The sequence below is a fragment of the Tamandua tetradactyla genome, chromosome 16 (assembly GCF_023851605.1).
Source record: "Tamandua tetradactyla isolate mTamTet1 chromosome 16, mTamTet1.pri, whole genome shotgun sequence".
Taxonomy (NCBI): Eukaryota; Metazoa; Chordata; class Mammalia; order Pilosa; family Myrmecophagidae; genus Tamandua; species Tamandua tetradactyla.
The window spans coordinates 31,996,643-32,017,075 of NC_135342.1; the positions used below are offsets into that span (position 1 = coordinate 31,996,643).

Sequence of the window (20,433 nt, forward strand, 5' to 3'; positions counted from 1 at the left end):
GGACTTGTCAAATATGTGGACCTTTAAATGCACTCCCATTTGCATCAGAGGTTAATCTTTGAGGTCAAAAAGCAAATGAATTATGGCAAATGGATGTTACTCATATTTCACATTTTGGTAAAATGCAGTATCATAGACACTTGTTCTCATCTCATCTGGGCTACCACACAATATGGAGAACTTTTCTGCCATGTTCGATCACATTTACTTAATGCTTTTGCTGTTACAGAATGCCCTCTATCTAATAAAATGGACAATGGTCCTGCTGATACAGGAAAGCAATTTTGCAAATTTCATACTACTTTTCCTATTATTCATATCACAAAAAATTCCACATAATCCCTCTGGGAAAGGAATTATTGAATGAGCAAACCAGATGCTAAAGTCTATGCTCATAAAACAAAAAGGGGGAGATCAGGAGGATGATGTTATGAAACTATGTACACCAAAAGATCAATTAACAAAACCACTGTTTACTTTAAATTTTTTAAACATTTATGATAATTCATCACATACTCCTGCAGAACAACATTTTAGTAATTTGGAAAAGAAAAATGATACAACCCAAACAGAACTGCAGCTGTAGCCAATCTATTGGAAAAATGTTAAAGATGATTTATGGAAACCAGGAATGGTAAAGGTGTGGGGTAGGGGATTTGCTCTTGTCATTGCAGATGACGGAACCTCGGTTTGGATTCCCTCAAAGAGAATAAAACCCAGACATGTCAACCCGGATGAAAATAACTAAACAGGTAATGTATATTATAGGACATATAACATTATTTGCTGAAGGACAGGGACATAATTATACTTATTGAGTTTCTATTCCTAACCCACCTCTGCTGTGGACCCTAACATAGGCCAATCCAACTTTACCAAAATATCTGAATACTAGTTTAGGATTCCCAGGTCCAGTAGATTCTAGGCTTCCAAAAATACTTAAGGAAGAAGAAAAATGGTGTCAAATTTAACTCTTCCATTTTTAGGAGGACCTGTATGCATTAATTCTATGGAAACAAATGATACTTGCTTGTTAGATGGGAAAGAAAGTTGGAATGGATGGCAGTTATGTCATATGGATTGAGCAGTTATCATAATTAATGATTACTATGGAATTGTAAGAGATGCGGCCCCTGTGGGGTCTCCCATCTCTAACTTGAAGATAACTGAGATTATATGGACAAGCAAGCTAAATAAGAGTTTATTACATAGAGGATGATTTGTGCCAAAATTTTGGGATGATAAATACATTATTCAGAGAAATTTATGAGAAATTTTCCTAGGACTGAGACCAATTTTTGTAGTGAATTCTAGTAACTATAACTTCTCTTTAAATAGGAGCCATAAACACTATCTACATACAGGAAATCAAACTTTTAATTGTGAGAATTATTCTGTATTCACTTGTCTCCAACCATTTATGTTGCACAAAAAATGAGACAATTGTAGTGGCAAGGAGAAGAAGAGGTATCTGACTGCTGGTGCAGATGTCAAGATTCTGGCAATCCTCTACAGAAACACAAGTTCTGATTCATTTGGCAAAAGAATATCTGAAAAGGACTAAGACTAATTGGACTCATTATTATAGCTGTCATTGGAATCACTGGAATTATCACAGTGGCTGTGGTCACTGGAACTGCATTGTTAGCTTTGGGGCTGTTTATACTTTTTCTCTTCCTCCTCAGCTGTGTTTAACAACAAATAATCAAAGTCAGAGAGCTTGACTGGTAACCAATGACAGGTAAGACCCTTCCTTCAGAGCTTAAGGGCAACCTAAGACAGGCACAGTCACTAGGCAAAGCTGTGCCAACCATGTGATTCTTGTCAAAACTCTTGTCTCCCTCCCAAATCAAAGTCAGAGAGCTTGATTGGTAGCCAATGATGGGTAAGACCCTTCCTTCAGAACCTAAGGGCAACCTAAGACAGGCACAGTCACCTCAGCTTATAAAATAAAAGGGGGGAAATGTAAGAGATAGGATTAACATAAGACCTGTGGAACTACTTGGGAGTAGATGGCATTAGGGTGGTGGTGGCAGTAAACTGTGGAGATTGTTATGTAGAGCAGTCTGGGAGGAAGAGAATGTTTACCCCAAATGGTTATGTTAAGTATGAAGGAAGAGAGCACTGAAAAATAAGCTCTCTGTTCTTTCAAGAAATGCATGCATGCCTTTTGTCACCCTGCAGTATTTAAGCAGGATCTGGATAAGAATAAATTTGTCTAAAGTCTGTCTGATGAAAACTTAAGCTTCAGACCCCCTGAGCACATCTGTGTCTTTCTTTCTCTCCTTCATTCTTTCTTTCTCATCATTCCTTAATATCCTTCGAGCTCCATTTCATAGGAAGCAACAAGTGTGGACCTTCCTGGCAATGTGGGACAGAAATCCTAGAATGAACTGAGATTCAGCATCAAGGGATTGAGAAAAACCTTAGAATGAGCTGAAACTCAGCATGAAGGGATTGAGAAAACCTTTTCGACCAAAAGGGGGAAGAGTGAAATGAGACAAAGTGTCAATGGCTGAGAGATTCCAAACAGAGTCGAGAGGTTATCCTGGAGGTTATTCTTATGCATTAAGTAGATATCACCCTGTTATTCAAGATGTAATGGAGAGGCTGGAGGGAACTGCCTGAAAACGTAGAGCTGTGTTCCAGTAGCCATGTTTCCTGAAGATGATTGTATAATGATATAGCTTTCACAATGTGACTGTGTGATTGTGAAAACCTTGTGTCTGATGCTCCTTTTATCTACCTTGTCAACAGAAGAGTAGAACATATGGAATAAAAATAAATAATATGGGGAACAAATGTTAAAATACATTTTGTTTGAAATACTAGTGATCAATGAAAGGGAGGGATAAGGGGTATGGTATGCATAAATTTTCTTACTTTTTTAGTTTTATTTCTCTTTCTGAATAGATGCAAATGTTCCAGGAGATGATCATGATGATGAATATGGAACAATGTGATGATATTGTGAATTGCTGATTATATATGTAGAACGGAATGATCAAAATAGGAATGTTTGCGTTTGGTGGTGGGTTTTTTTTTTTTTGGTATTTAAAAAAATAAAACAAAAAGAGAATTAAGGTCCAGTTGCTCAGGCTGCTATGTCATGAGTGACTCATTCTCTCACAATCTGTTTCCAGTAGAGGGGAGAAAAGCCCCAGGTCCCCCGTGCCTTTGCATAGCTGATCCCTCTGCATGTAATACTCTTTCACTCCTCTTGAGAAATGGGGATCTCAAGCCACTGTCCTGGAGAGTAACCTGAACAGGAGCACCTCATTCAGGGCTTTATGATTTGGAGGTGGTGGGGTTAGGGGGCAGGGTGTCTACACAGGTGAGAACCTGGAGGACGCAGCCCCAATGTAGCTAGGTCCAGCAGTGCCACTGCCACTGTCGTAGTCTGAGGGTGGGGCTGGCAGGAGAGGCGGGTGACCCAGACCGAACTGGGGTAGGGGATCACCCCCTCGGCACCTACTGCTTCTATTCATGGTGGACAGTGCCTCCTCTGGGGTCTTCCCGCTCACTTTACAAGTTGGACCAACCCCAAGGGACACTAAAAGGGCCGCGGCCAGGAAAACGCTGGACACCATTACCTGGCGGGTATCGTTGGCAGGAAATGCCCCTTTCCTGGACACTCATTGGCTCAGCGCCACCGACGCATACACTAGTGGGTATTGCGGTCACTTCAGAGCTCTAGACTCAAGCCCAGGGACATCGTGAAACACGATGGGAAATGGGATCCATGGGTCTAGGGCAGGATGTGTTCTTGATCAGGGGAGTCGGATTTCCGTGAGGGGAATCTGCAACCCATCAAAGAAATGTTTAAAGGCTTTTTATTTCAGATGCTCTCCAAAGCCTCAAAGTCATATAGATGATAGCTAGATAAATTTAAACAAAGAAAAAATACTCAATATAATCCTTTAGCTTGAAAATGCTTAGCATAGACTTCAGTAGCTATAAAAAACTTTCGGTGTAATCACTTCACTCAAACAGCCTTGAATTATTTTAAGCATAAAAAGCCCTTGTTAAAATAGTTGCTTTAATCTCAACAAAAAGAAAATTTAATCTATTCCCCAAAACTCTCCCTTGCTCTGCTTGCAGGAGTGAAACATGCGAACTAATATCAACACGTTTTTCCTCTTGAAGAACAAGATCAAAGTCCTGAATGGTCAACAAAGAAAGAAGAGCAAGCCAGATAACACGATATGCTGACCAAACAAAATGAAGCAAGAGGCCATTATTCAATTTTAATGAATCCTGAGACCTTTACTTAGTTTTCATATTTTCCTGCTTTCTTCAGGACCTTTGACATTTCTTTGTTTGTTTGGGGCTATAATAACTCAAACCACTCTTCCTACTCCAAACTGGTCTTAGAAAGTTTTTCCTCCAGTTCCTTTTTTTCTTGCATCATCAATAAACTCACCTTCTCACCAAGACAAAGAGACTTGTTTCTCTGTTTGATGCAGGATCAGGTAGGCCTCAGTATTTAGGACCATATTTTTGATGGTGTCATAAGTACAGAAAACCATAATGTTAGTTTGATACAAAGTATATCCACCTATTACGAAGAGCTATTATTATCACATTTCTCCTCAAATACTTGTAAACTGAAGCTTTCACGTCAGTTTTGTGAACTTCAGTATATTTAGTCATTGACAAGATTCCAGACATGGCCATGAAGGGGAAGACTGGCAGGGATGTTGGGTAACCTGAAGAGGTGGACAAGGGTGATGCTTTGTGCTGGTTCCTACAGAAAACTAATCATCTGAGTAGTCAGTGTTTGTGTCCAACCCAGGAAGCAATATTATTTTAATTGTTTTTAATTTTTTTTTTTTTTTTTTTTTGCATGGGCAGGCACCAGGAATTGAATCCAGCTCTCTGGCATGGCAGGCAAGAATTCTGAGTCACCGTCACACTGCCTGGAAGCTATATTGTTATCTAGAAAATATATATTACTTCATACCCTGAGATACACCTACCTTTTAGGAATTTAACATCTAGCTAAACAAGAAAGTCACTTACCAAATGACATTTCCTATAGGGACAACATCTTTAGTAGTAACCGTTGGAACAGATGTGGAAAGACTGCATGTTGTGCCTGACATACAGGGTTTGATTCTGTTTTAATTTCCTGGGTGGCTTAAAGCAACATACCATGAAATGGTTTGGCTTAAACAAAGGGGAATTTATTTGTTGACAGTTCTGAGATGAGAAAATGTCCAAATCAAAGCATCATCAAGACGGTGGCTTTCTTCCTAAAGACCAGCTGCTGCCCATCCTTGGTTCCTCTGCCTCATGGCCGGGCAATGGTGGTATATGCTGGTCTCTCCCTGTTCCTTCACATTTTGTTGATTTCAGCTTCTTGCTTCTGTGGCTTTCTCACTCACTCTCTTATTCATTCCATTTATAAAGGACTCTGGTAATAGGATATAGTCCTGGCATGAATGAGGAGGATCACACTTTAACTGAAGTAACCTCAGCAAAAGATCCTGCTTACAATGAGTAAAAATCCACAGGAATGACCAAATCAAAACTTTGGAGGTGAAACAGAATGTGGATCAACCACTCAGGGATATTTATAAAGAAATAAAGGATATCAGGAAGACACTAGAACAGTGTAAAGAATAATTCAAAAGATTAAATATAAAAAAAAATGGCAGCTTTCACAGAGATGAAAGACACCGAAGACCAAAGTAGAAATATACTATAGATATATGAAGGCAGATTTGAAGACACAGAAGGAAAAATAAGTGAGCTAGATGACAGAACGATTGAATGAATGTGCATAAAAGAAAAATGGTAGGAAAGATGGGAAAAATGGAAATGGATCTTGGGGAAATTATGTACAAGAGGCACACAAATATAAGAATCACTGGTGTCCCAGAAGGAGAAGAGAAGTGTAAAGAGCTGAGAAAGTTAGTTGAAGATGTAATAGGGGGAAACTTCCAAACCCATATAAAAAACGTGAAAGTACAAATCAACGAGACCCAAGGAACTCCAAATTGAATAAATCCAAATAGGCCTACACCAAGACACATACTAATCTAATAAATGTTGAAGAGAAAAGAAAATCCTGAAAGCAACATGAGAAAAGCGATCTACTACATACAAGGAAAACACAAAGACTGAGTCTTGAGTACTCAACCAGCACCATGGAAGCAAGAAGGCAGTGGTCTAATACATTTAAGATCCTGAGACAGAAGGGTTTCCAGCCAAGATTAGAGAAGATAAAAAATGAAATGGAAACCTACTGAACCCACTGTGAGTTGGACCTGAGCTAAAACCCCATCAATCACATGACATCCCTAAGTCCTTACTCTGACTGGTCATCCAGAGTGACGCTATGGGTCTCCTGGAATTAGTGTCGCTACTGAATGAGTGTATAATAATCTTCAAAATATCTTTGTTTCCTTTCCCCCAATGCACAGTCACCCTTGTGAAAAGCCATAGGTTTCCTTGGGAAAGGCTGGGATGAAGGTTAACAGTGTAAATTTTGGGCACTGTAACAGGGTCCTTCCCCAAGGGTACCCAGCCCTACCCTCATTCAAGGGCTCTAGATCAGTAAACTGTCTTAAGTCTGGGAATTTATTAAGGGGCCATAACTCTGTTTTTTAACTCAAGTTAGACTTCTGTTCACTTACCTAGAATTCTTCTGCATATACAGCTCAAAGAAGAATTTAATAGACTACTACTTTCAGTTAGTAAGCTGCTGAAATGCAATATTCCTGAAATAGAATGGTTTTTAAAAAAGGGCATTTGTTAAGTTACAAGTTTACAGTTCTAAGACTGTAGGAAAATGTCCAAATTAAGGCAAGGCTATGAAAATGTCAAAATTAAGGCATCTAGGGAAGATACCTTAGTTCAAGGAGGCCAATGATGTTCAGGGTTTCTCTCTCAGCTGGAAAGGCACATGACAGCATCTGATAGCTTTCCCTCCTCATTTCATAAGGCTTCCCCTTGGTGCTTTACTTCTGCTCCAGAAGTCTTTGGCTCTGTGGGCTCTGTTCTAGTGGCTCTAGCTTTTTCCAAATTGTTCCCTTTTAAAGGGCTCCAGTAAACAACTCCACTTTAAATGGGCTAAGACACATCTCATGGAAACTATCTAATCAAAAGTTACCACCTACAATTGGGTGGGTCATATCTCCATGGAAACAGTGAAAAAGATTCCACCCAGCAACATTGGAAGAGGATTAAAGAACATGCTTTTCTTGCGTACATTATAGCTTCAAACTGTCACAATTGCCCATCTATTTTACTTCTAGGTACCCCATGATCTACTAACCAACACCACAAGTCTTTGTGAGTCTGAATATTTTGACCGCTGCTTTATGGTGGCCATGCTTACCTTGCCTGTGGTGATTAACTGTTCCCACATGGCTTCTGCCAACTTGAAGTCTGATCCTCCCCATTGTGTTTAAGGTTTCCAGCTCAGTGACAGCAGTTCCTATGGTAATAGCCGGCCTATGAAAAAGGGCAACTACAAGCACTTAAGGGATGATGGGACTAGTCTCACAAATGTATTTCTCAAGATTCTGGTAAAAGATGTTTCCTCTGGACATTCCTGGGGTGTGGGAGCAGGTCTTCCATGATAAATCCACTCTAACATTCCAAACTCTATAAGCCTCTGAATATCTTAATCTACATTATACCAGGGCAGTTTAGGCATTTTGGCCTCAGATAATGTCAGCCACCTTTTGATCCATGTTTCAGCCAACCATCAAAGAAATTGCTATTGCCCATTCTAACCTCTCAAGCTACAACACTGAATGCAGAATCTCTGCTTAATAGGCCCATATCAATAAATTCAGCTTGATCCAACTTTATATTCCTTCCCCCATTATCTCACACCCTTAATTTCCATTCCCACACATATTTCCCTAATTTCTCTCTATATAGATTGGAAAACTCATGCAGATCTTTTTTTAACTTTTTTATTAATTTTTAAATTTAAAAAAATATGACAAAGAAGCACAAACATTCTTAATATATGATCATTCTGTTCTACATATATCATCAGTAATTCACAATATCATCACATAGTTGCATATTCATCATCATGATCATTTCTTAGAACATTTGCATCAATTCAGAAAGAGAAATAAAAAGACAACAGAAAAAAATTCATACATACCATACTCTTTACCCTTCTTTTTCTTTTTTATTAATTATTTTTATTTATGATATATAACCACATACAAACACAAACATTCTTATCATATGATAATTCTATTCTTGTTCCACCTATTATTTATTTCTTTTTAATCTATATGTTTTACTTGACCATTGATAAGGTAGACAAAAGAAGCATTACACACAAGGCTCTCACAACCACACAGTCACACTGCTACAGCCATATCATCATACAATTATCTTCAAGAAACATGGCCACCAGAGCACAGCTCCACATTTTCAAGCAGTTCCCTCCAGCCTCTCCATTACTTCTTGACTAACAAGATGATATCTATTTAATGCATAAGAATAACCTCCAGGATAACCTCTCTACTCTGGAATCTCTCAGACACTGACATTTTATTTTGTCTCATTTCCCTTTTTGCCCTTTTGGTCAAGAAGATTTTCTCAATCCCTTGATGCTGAGTTCCAGCTCATTCTAGGATTTCTGTCCCATGTTGCCAGAAAGATCCATACCCCTGGGAGTCATGTCCCAGATAGAGAGGGGAAGGGCAATGAGTTTGCTTGCTGTGTCAGCCAAGAGAGAGAAGCCACATCTGAACAACAGAAGAGGTTCTCTTGGGGGTGACTTTTAGGCCTAATTTTAAGTAGACTTAGCCTATCCTTTGTGGGATTAAGTTTCATATGAATAAACCCTAAGATTGGAGTCTTGGCGTATTGCCTTGGCTGTCCCAACTGCCTATGAGAATATCAAGAACTCTCCACTTGGGGAAGTTGAATTTTCCCCCTTTCTCACCATTCCCCCTAGGGGACTCTGCAAATATTTCCCTATTCACTGTTCAAATCATTCTGGGATTTATCAGGGCATCACTCTGGACAAACCTAAAAAATCTCATGCCCTACACAAGGTTCCAAGTACTTTGGTGTTCGATTAAGCTGTCCACATAAGTTATATTAGGAAATGCGCTAGTCAAAATATAAATTTTGTACCAAATAAACATTTTTTGCTTGTCTCACACATAGGTTAAAGTTTTAAAATATTAATTACCATGTATTTTCAATACCCTGCATTATTGACATTCCTTTGTTCTTCCTCATGCAGAAACATTTTTAAATTTGCACATTGAGTCACTATACACTCTAGGCATTCTTAGATTATACCATCTCAGTCTTTATTGTCTGTCTTTCCTTCTGATTTCATTTGTGCCCCCAGCCCTCCTCCCTCTATCATTCTCACATTCAGCTTCATTCAGTGTTCTAACATTATTGTATTACAATTAGGTAATATTGTGCTATCCATTTCTGAATTTTTACAATCAATCTTGTGACACAAACTGTATCCCTTCAGCTCCAATTACCCAATATCTACCATATTTCTATCTCCTGATGGTCTCTGTTACCAACTGACATTCTCCAAGTTCATTCACTAATGTCAGTTCATATCAGTGAGACCATACAGTATTTGTCCTTTTGTTTCTGGCTAATCTCACTCAGCATAATGTCTTTAAGGTCCATCCATGTTATTACATACTTCATAACTTTTGTAAGAGTTAGGAAATTGTCAGTGATAATTTCCTCCATTAATTTTTCTCCTCCTTTTCCTTTCTCTTCTCCTTCTGGGACACCCACAACATGTATATTTGTGCACTTCATGTTGTCATTCAATTCCCTGAGTCCCTGTGCATAGTTTTCCACTCTTTTCCCTATATTTTCTTTTGTTTGTTGGATTTCAGATGTCCCATCCTCTAGTTCACTAATCCTATCTTCTGCCTCTTGAAATCTGACATTGTAGGTTTCTATTGTTTTTATCATCTCTTCTACCTTTCATTCCCATAAGTTCTGTGATTTGTTTTTTCAGACTTTCTATTTCTTCTTTTTATTCATTCGTTGCCTTCTTTATATCCTCCCTCAATTCATTGATTTCATTTTTGATGAGGTTTTCCATGTCTGTTCGAACATTCTGAATTAATTGTTTCAACTCCTGTATCTCATTTGAATTGTTGATTTGTTCCTTTGACTGGGGCATTTCTTCAATTTTCCTAGTATGATAAATTATTTTTTTGCTAGCCTCTAAGCATTTAATTACCTTAATTAGTTTATTCTGGAGATTGTTTTCACTTTTTTTTCCCCAGGATTTTCTTGCTGGATGACTTTGTTGGCTAGCTGTTCTTTAACATTCAGTTCAGCTTATTCTAGTCCTCTAGCTTAGGCTCTGTTTAATAGATCAGAATTTTTCAGTTCTTATTTTTTTTGTTTCTTGCCCTGCCTGTATGGTGCCTTTCCCCCCACCACTTAGGAGGGTCTACTTAGGTATTATAGACCCCAGTCAGATTTTCCTAGACCAAACTGGTCTCCTCTAAGGAGGATAGAGTCAACTGTTTTCCCTGAGGATGAGATCCATCAGATTAAAAGCCTTTTCTATGAAGTCTCTGGACTCTGCATTTTTCCTATCCTACCCAGTATGTGGTGCTTTTCTGCCTGCAGGTCCCACCAGCATAAGGTGATATGGTACCTTTAACTTCAGCAGACTCTCCCTGTTGGGGGCATGGTGGACACAGATGAAAGGTTGGAGGATGGCTTTAATCACTTCCCTCTTCCAGACCCTGGGGTCTGAATTCCTTGAGGGAGGGACTCCACCTGAGCTGGGTCCCACCCCTCTCCTGGGGAAGGCACAGTCTCCAGACAAACTCTCAAACAAGCCTGTTTCTGCCTATGCCTGGGGCAGTGGAGCCTGAGACGCCTTGCAGCTGTATCCTAAGAGTAATCAATCCTTAGAAACACAGACACAAAAGAGAAAAAGAAAAATCCTTTTCAGAGCAGGACTCCATTCCTCAGATTTGCCAATCAAGAGCTTAAGTTAGTACATTGCTCTGTGTGTCTCCAGGTCCTATGTGCCCCCTTCTTTCCTGCAGGGCCCAGACCTTTTCAGATCCAAACAAACTTGTTGGTTTTTTTTTCTTTTTTCTGTCAGCCCTGCCCCCTCTGTGCCAGGGCAAAAACCAGTGACCTCCGCTTTTACTCCAGGTTCAGCTGAGCTGGGGGGCTATTTTTAGTAGTCAGAATTTGTTAATTAATTCCACAACTAGCATTTAGTTTTGCTCAGCTCCTGCTGCTAGTAAAGTCCCTTTCCTTTCCCTTCTGAGAAGCAATCTGTGGGGGAGGGTGCTGGCTGCCGATGATTTGGGGAACTCACGGTTCTGGGTGGGCTCGCGATCAGTCCAGCTGGTCCAGACTGGGGTATGCTGTGCATCCAGTCATGGACGTGGCTCTGGGAGTTGCTTGTACTGTTCCTGGCTATTTACTAGCTGCTCTGGAGGATGAACTAAATCCCACACCTCACTAAACTGCCATCTTGGCTCTCCCTGAATGTAATCTCATGCAGATCTTTTGATGTATAGTGTCCTCCCCATAGGTCACACTTTGTACCTCAACTTTTGGGGACCTATTGAAACTTTAGTTATAAGTTTTGAAGAAAAATGGGGTAGTGGGGGTGGGTCATGAAAAGAAATAGAAGCATCTTTAAAGCCAATTACCTCAAGGCATTCTGCTGCAATTTTATCTGGTGAAACATGATTAGTCACTCCAGACAGAGGGGTGAAAGCTGTTTTCCCAGGGGAGGTGGCTACAGGTTTAGCAAGCACTGAAAGGTTAACCTCTTTAGGTGGAGGTGGAATATCAGACTCCTCTGGACAGACTGGAGACTGGAGAGCTGTTTCCTCAGGGGAGGCTAGAGATTGGGTGGCTATTTCCTCAAAGCAGGCTGGAGGTGGGGCAGCTGTTTTCTCAGGAATATCCATTATAGGTCTATATAGCAAAAGCCCACAAATTCCAGGGTTTCCATGTCCCCATCACCATCATTATCAAGCCCTTTGTCCCCACCCATGTTTCAGGATCCCATTCTTTTCCAATAATAGCCATTACTTTAACAGCAGACACCCTGCAAGGTTGAGATTTTAGTTTATGATGTAAATCTGCTTTTCACACAATGAGGCTCTATGTCTGGTTCTCAGAGATCTTAAGTCTGAAACCGCAGGAAATAAGGTTTTCTTTCAGAGAATATATGGGAACTTTTACATCTTTCATACTGCACTTAAGTTACAAATTTGAAGCCTTCAGCTCATCCCTTTCCCTCATAATGATATCCAGCATATCTAACAACAACCAGTCAACAGCATTATACCTCTTACTTCCACAAAACTCCATTAAGGTGTGAAAAATACTCTCAAGATCTTGTTGGTTTGTACAGGTTAATGTGATGTCCTGATTCATCCCACAGTAGTTTGAGCAGAGAATAAAAAAGTATTTGCAAAGTCTTCTCAGGGGACCAGGGAGCAAGGAGAAAATATTAAACTTCCCCATCTGGGGCATTTCTGATACTCTTAGAAACAGTGAGTGTGGACAGCCAATTCAATAGGATGAGCCCTTGATCTAGGGATTTGACCCTATGAAACTTATTCCTGCAAAGGAGAACCTAGGCCTACTCATCACTGTGTCTAAGAATCATCCCCAAAGAACCTCTTTTGTTGCTCAATGTGGCTTCTCTCTCCAAGCCAGTTGGAATTGGCAGGTGATCTCACTGTCCTCCCCCCTATGTGAGGCATGACTCCTAGGGGTGTAAATTTCCCTGGCAACATAGGGCAGTACAACCAGGATGAGCTGGGACCCAGCATCATGGGATTGAGAAAGGCTTCTTGACCAAAAAGAGGATGAGACATGTGAGACAAAATCAAGTTTCAGTGACTGAGAGATTTCAAACAGAGTAGAGGAGGTTATCCTGGAGGTTATTCTTTTGCATTATATATATCCCTTTTTAGTTTGTGGTGCATCGGAGTGGCAAGAGGAAAGGACCTGAAACTGTTGAACTGTGTTCCAGTAGCCCTGATTTTTGAAGATGATTGTATAACTATATACCTTTTACAATGTGACCATGTGAAGGTGAAAACCTTGCCTCTGAGTCTCCTTTTATCCAGGGTATGGATAGATGAATAATAAAAAATAAGGATAAATAAGTAAATAAATAATAGGTGGGATTAGGAGTAAAATAAATTGGATAGATTGAAATACTACTTGTCAATGAAAGAGATGGATAGGGATATAGGATGTATGTTTTTTCTTTTTTCTTTTTAGTTTTTTTTTTAAAGTGATACAAATGTTCCAAAAATGATCATGGTGATAAATACACAACTGTGTGATGATATTGTGAGCCATTGTTTGCATACTATAGATGACTGTATGTGTGTGAAGATTTCTCTAAAAATATTTAGGAAAAAATGTTCTCACCCAGAGTCTTGCCTCTTCTAAGCATACAATTAGGAGAATCAAATGGTGAAATTCTGTATATTTCTATTGCCAATTCACCCCATGGACCATCTGTGCATCTTGATTATTGGAAACAGAGTCATTAGGGCCTTTGAGAATAATAAGAGTAGAAAACCAATTGTAAAAACCCATTTTCAAGACTCTGTCTCTTAAGAACCACTCCTGGTACCAAGCTGTATTAGGGTACTCCAGAAAAAGAGAACCAACGGGATATCTGCAAATATGATATTTATAACTATGGGAATGGAAGAGTCAAAGGGTGGAAACAACATAAGTGTTCATCAACAGATGAATAGATAAGCAAAATGTGGATGTAGAATATCTGTACAATAGAAAATAATTACGCAATAAAAAGGAATGAAGTGCTGATATGCACCACAACATAAATGAACCTTTAAAATATTATGCTAAGTAAAATGAGCTGGACACATATTTTATGATGCCACTTATATGAAATAGAGCAGGCAAATTCATAGAGACAAAAAAATAGGTGACAGGTTAACCAGGGACTGGGAAGAGAGGGAATGGGAAGTTACTACTTAATGGATAAAGAGTTTGGTGTGATGAAAAGTTTTGGAAATAGGAAGTTCGCCAGTGCACGCGACCCGGTATCTTGCGTCTGCTTCCTCCTTGCGTTCTAACGCGTCACTCTTTGCCCCTCTTGAAGGAATCACTGCTGTCGTCCCACCCGAAAAGGAGTCGGAGAGTCCGCCGTCACCGCCATGCCGAAGAATAAAGGTAAAGGAGGTAAAAACAGACGTAGAGGTAAGGATGAGAATGAGTCTGAAAAGAGAGAACTGGTGTTCAAAGAGGATGGACAAGCGTATGCTCAGGTAATCAAAATGTTGGGAAATGGACGATTAGAAGCAATGTGTTTTGATGGTGTGAAGAGGTTATGTCACATCAGAGGGAAATTAAGAAAAAAGGTTTGGATAAATACCTCAGATATTATACTGGTGCGTCTACGAGACTATCAGGATAATAAAGCTGATGTGATTTTAAAATACAATGCAGATGAAGCTAGAAGTCTGAAGGCATATGGCGAGCTTCCAGAGCATGCTAAAATCAATGAAACAGATACTTTTGGTCCTGGTGATGATGACGAAATTCAGTTTGATGACATTGGAGATGATGATGAAGACATTGATGATCTCTAAATTGAACTCAACATTTTACATTCCGGTTTTCCTGAGGATTGTTCTACATTTTAGATTTTGATCATGACCCCTAAAGAAGATTAAAATTTCATTAGCATGAGTGCAATTTGTTAAAGCAGACTGGTTTGTTTTTAAGATACTTGTTTTTCTGTAAAAACTGATAATGCTGAGTTATCTTAAGTGAAATGCTAAACCCAGTTTGTTCTTTTGATGTAATGGATCTTATGGGTAAAAGACTCAATATCTGTTTAGAAAAGAAAATTACTGCCTTTCCTACCTTTGCCCTACACTCATTGTGGATTATGATTAAGCCCTCGTTTTGACTAGTGTGTTGGATGTGTGGAATCTCTCTCTATATTCCAGTTATCTAGATGTTGTCTGGAGATTTTTTTGTTGGTGGTAGGGGTGCATGGTTCAGGAATCGAACCCGGGTCTCCTGCATGAAAGGCGAGCATTCTACCACTGAACCACCCGTGCACCCTCTTGAGATTTGGATATGATTTAAAGGGGGCAGAAGTCTGCATTTGAAGTCAAAATGAGGAGATCAGTTTTTCATACTTAAGTATCATGTGGCTATTTTTATACTAATTTTTATATCACGTACATTCTCTTTATGATCTTTTGTTGCCACCATAAACATCAACAAAAAAGCATTTCCAAAATGCTTTAAAAGCAATTTTGAATTTATAAGGTTAATAGTTGCAGAAATTAAACACTAGGTGGCACCCAGTTGTCATAACATTAGAAATATTGATATATAATTGTTGATAATTTGTTCAGTTAATGTGTGTAAGAAATATCCCAAAAAAAAAAGATTGTTTTGATGGTATGCATGTATGTAGAATATTTTTACAGAACAAAGGTTATGTTAAAAGTTGTTGTATTATGCCAGAGGACCCGGGTTCGATTCCCAGTGCCTGCCCATGTAAAAAAAAAAAAAGGTGTTGTATTTTCAGTCCTATACATTGTAAGGTACAATATTGGATACTTTATAAACATTTAAATAATGTGTAAAGGAAAATTTAATTTGATAGCTCTTATAAATTAAGCCTTTTAAAACTCCCTAATCTGAACAAAGAGAAGGGAATCACAGTTTACTGGAAAACAGTCCCCAATTTCTGAATCAAAGCGCTACAGCTAAGAAATATAATAAAATGTCAGTGCTGCAGAGTATATTATGCCCTTATTGTGTGTTAGGGATGTATTTTATTGTGTGTACAGATATTTTTCTTTGTATTTTATTGGGAAGTTAGGTTTACCTTTTTTTACTTTTTAAAGTTATCAGCTATAACAAGATGAAATTAAGGGCTGGGGCTAGTTAGATCTCACTAGCCACATTTAAATCTTATGCAACTTGAAAAGAAATCTGTCATGTATCTTGTGAAGCTTTTACTCTGCTGGTCTCCAGAAAACTTTTCAATGATGAAGAGTAATATAAAGGGTAATAAGCCTTCACATGGCTTCAAAAATTAACAGATCTTCTCTAGTCCCACTTATCTGTAATTTCCCAAGTATGAAAACTCTAGAGTAAAAAAATGCTGAGGCCAGAATATGTACTAATAAAACATTAAACCTAAGAATAGAAAAAAAAAAGTTTTGGAAATAGATAGTGGTGATGGCTGCATACCATTGTGAAGTAATGAATGCCACTTAATTGTACATTTAAAAATGGTTAAAAAGACTAATGTTGTTACACATATCTTACCACATAAAATTTTTTTAATGAAAAAAAAATCTTGCAGTAGGAAAAGGGCTGCATATACTGTGACTTTTCCACTGACCTTGTCTAGCAATTCTCTGGCCTCACTGAAAGGCATGTCCTAGGAAGGGGCACTGGACCTAGAATCAGAGGACTGACATCAGCATCATGACACTCTCATTTCAACACCTCACAGAGCTGGGGAGAGGACTGAATGAAGTAATGTATGCCCAAGTGCCTTATGAACAGCAGGGAGTGTGCAATCCTCCTCACATATTGAAAAGAGCAAGTGTATGCAGCTTGGGGAGTATACTGTTCATTTTTCTGACCTAACAGATATCCAGAAATCTCTGAGAGACATCTGTAGAGGCACAAGAGCCTCATGTGGTGACCTTTACAGCCCTGGGTACAGTAGTAACAGGTAGACACCTGGCAGCTGGAGCTCTGATCATGGTGCCTCTTTGCCAACAGCAGTTTCCATTTGCTGAATCCTTTCTGACATAGGGTTCTGATTGATATGAAAAACTTGTGTCCTACCTTCATCTCCTAGGCTTCAGCCAACGTTGTTCTGTCACTGTTTACCCAGAGAAAGGGCCAGAAAAGTGTCCAGGAAAAACTACTTAATTCTGACTTATCAAAGCATTATATTTTTCACTTTATATAATTAATACTAGGCAATTTCACTGAGATGGATATGGTGAGTATAATACAAAATGTTAAGTTTTATAGACTCCAAAGAAATTGGATATTCATTCAGTTCATTTAACAAAATCTTTGTGGGCTATGTACCACATCTTGGCCCTTGGCGCTGTCCTGGGGACAAAGCAGCACATGGAGTGAGGCTCTTGTCCTCTTGGAGTTCATTGTACATCTGGGACAGAGTGGAAGACAGTCAACAAATGTAAGGAAGTGCTATGAGCAAAGAAGAAGCAAGAGAGGAAAAAAGAATGCTGCAAGGCAAGGGAACTGGTAGGGAATGCTCTATATAAGGTGGTCAAAGTCTGAGGCAGTCTCTCTGATACAGTGGTATTAAAACAGACCAGATGTCATTAGGCAGTGATCCATGCATCCATTTGAAGGAAGAACATTCCAGGCAGTTAGGGTAGCAAGTGCACAAAGGCCATGCTATAGGGGGAAGGTTGGCATGGTCAAAAAACAGAAAGGAGGCCAGTGGTAGGGATAAATTCAGAGAGACAGTGGGGCAGCGAGACTGAGTGTACAGATGACCCAGGAGCTTGTGGGCCATAGAAGGGTCATTGGGTTTTCCTTCACTTGTAGCTCTGGAAAGATGGTGGTGTGCACAATACAGAAGTACAGTCACAGTAACAGGGGGCTGGTCTCAGATAACTAAACTTCAGACCAGTGTGTAGGAGAGAAGTCAGAGCTCCAGAAACAGGCTCAGAGACTGGGTTCAAGGAGGCCATTGAGCAGATCAATGACAGAGATTGTGATGGAACCAGGCCAGGCAGAAGTGACCAGAAAACCTGAGTTGGAGGTCAGAGGGTATGTGCCCTGGTCTTCCTGACATTTACTGGCTGTGGGGTCTTTAGATGAGCACTGAGATTCCTGAAAAATCTGTAAAGTTGAGACCAGAGTGTCTTCAAGAATCATCCAGTTGTGACAGGCTGGCATGGGCCACCATTCAGGATGACTGATCTGTGAGCCTTTTGCTCCTTTTCCCGGTAAGGTTCCCTGATTTTCTCCTTTAGACTTCTCATGTCAGTGCTCCCTCAAAAGAACCTTCAAGACAGGGGAGAGAGACTGAGGCAGTTCCCTTTGTTAACTCAGGGACTCACCATCTTATCAACATATAAACCTCCTCCCTCTACCATCCCAGGAAGTTCCAAGCTGTGGCCTGGGAGGGGTCTGGTGATAGTGCCTGAAAAGCCTGAGACACGGACCTTTCCTGCACCACTGTGGGACCAATAACAGGTATGAAAGGGCCTCGGGTATGAACAGAGCACCTGCCACCTGCCACCTGCACTGTGAAGCTTCCTGGGGCTCTCATTCTGCTCTAGGCCACCCTGCTCCTGCCCTACCAAGGAATTGGGTGCCTGGGGGTACAAGCTCTCCAGGTTCTGAAGCTTTCTCAGGGAAGTTCTGAGAATGTTGGGTGGGGGAAGGAATGAATGGGTCCTGAAAAGTGTGTCTTAAGGGATTGTCACCTTGCCTTTGTCCTCCAGATAGTGACATTTGTCCTGCTGTGTCTGATATTGACTTTTCCTCCTGGACAAGTCAAGATGAATATGCTAATAAACTTGCAGAATACCAAGAAAACCCTTAGATATTGGCCAGTGGCAGGAACCTGAAGACCTGCGTTCATGAGAAATTGACACCAGAGGATAAGCAGAATGCACCCACAGTGTTGGTGAGACTAGCTGCATATGCTGGTGACTCCGGAGTCTGCCCAGGGAGTTCGTCCATCCCAGAGAGGGGGACAGAGCACATTCGTCTCCCCACCATGGGCATTCCCTGGGAATCTTAGACGATAAAGAAATTCACAGATGTGCACTACGTGTAGAAAGTATGTGTGTGAAGATGTCTCAAAAAGGGAAAAAAAAAAAACCTCGCAGAAAGAGGAGGTCATGAGGTTGAGGCAGACACCAACAGCATGGGAAAGGACCAGGGAGGGAGACTTAGGGAGACCTGGAGCCCTTGGGCAGGCCCTAACTGCTCAGATCAGCCAGACCTCCAGCCTGGGACCCTTCTGGCTGTCCTGTCTTCTGGCCTCCTTGACTCTAGTTTCTCTAGCATATGAGTCTGGATCTTTTTGAAACCATTAGTACTGGGCCCATCCAATGTCCAAAATACCTGGTCCTTTGTCCTAACTTTGCAAATCCCCGGCCTCTCTAAACCTCTCACTATTTCTATTTCCCTGGGACCCAGGGGCCCATTATGTAGATTACCTGCCAGGAGAGAAAGCAGCATCCGTAAGGCCTGGCCTCCCCAAGTGGAGAATCAGAGTGAATCCTCTCTCAGCTGCCCCCATAGCTGGTGGGGACAAACCCCTGATTTGTCTCCCAGGTGCCCACAGACTATCAAGAATACTAACAAGTTTCTCGGCAGCCTTGTTCTATTCTGCCAAGACTGGTCCTGCCCTGCCACCCTACCCCCCAGCCACACACATACATCTTACCAGGGGGACCCTCTCCTCCTCTTTTTGTTCTATCAAACAGAGCTTTGAAAAAGCTTCTCATGCCTACTTTGGGATTCTCCCTTTAGACTGGGAGAAATACACTTCCATCATGCAAATCCAAGGGTAGCATTGCAATAAAGGCTACAGGTCCCACACCTGAAAGTATCTGACAAAGGTGCAATGTGGCTTAACATCTCATTTTACTGCTTGAGGTCTCATCATGTTTCCTACCTTATCTTTGCAGGATAAAATATACTCAAGTCCTCGGTGTTAATGAAGCTATCCTTGCCAGGAGCCTTAAGGAAGCCACTTGCCTGATTACGAAGTCTTCAGCAACCTACTACGTCTAGATATGGAAAAGAAGATTTCATCAGCAGTACCACAGCGACACCAAGGGTAAGTAATGGAGGGAGAGACAAGAGTTAAGGGGACATTTAGATTTCCTATTTGATTAGGGTATGTTTATTGGATATCTTTCTTTTGGGGACAATGAAATTATCTAAAATTGAGAGTATTGATGGACAGTAGGGCATCATACATGATGCCTGAAGAATAGATGGCTGAAGAATGCACTGACTGAGAAGTAGATTGGCAAAAGATGGTGTATGCATATGATCAAATATTGTGCTACTACAAAAAGGGACAAAACTGTGAGGCATACAACAATGTGAATGAACATGTGGGACATTTGGTAGGCAAAATAAGCCAGAAACAAAAGAACAACAATGCTATGGTCTCCTTTAGGAAATGCTTATAAGGAAACAGGGACCTAGACTGTAAGCTCTTGTAGCAGTCACATTTTGTCCAGAGTAGTAGTTATTATTTCTAGATTTTTAGGGGCTCCTTTATATGTTTATAATCTGGTATTCAGAGATAAAAATGAAGCCGATCAGGTCAGAATTAAGGTAATTTGGAACATAAGGATAAAGAAGACATTGTGTATATTTCAGAACCTCTCTTACTCTTTGAGACCAAAAGAAGTTTATTTCATC

The 20,433-nt window shown here is 40.2% G+C and overlaps 1 protein-coding gene across 1 annotated transcript; it reads left to right on the forward strand.

Annotated features, from left to right (window-relative positions):
- Positions 1-14,111: 14,111 nt before the first annotated feature.
- On the forward strand, positions 14,112-15,007 carry LOC143660242 (eukaryotic translation initiation factor 1A, X-chromosomal-like). The gene has a single exon (XM_077133629.1). It carries the CDS (start codon positions 14,172-14,174, stop codon positions 14,604-14,606), a length of 435 nt encoding a protein of 144 aa, XP_076989744.1. The 5' UTR covers positions 14,112-14,171; the 3' UTR covers positions 14,607-15,007.
- Positions 15,008-20,433: the final 5,426 nt, after the last annotated feature.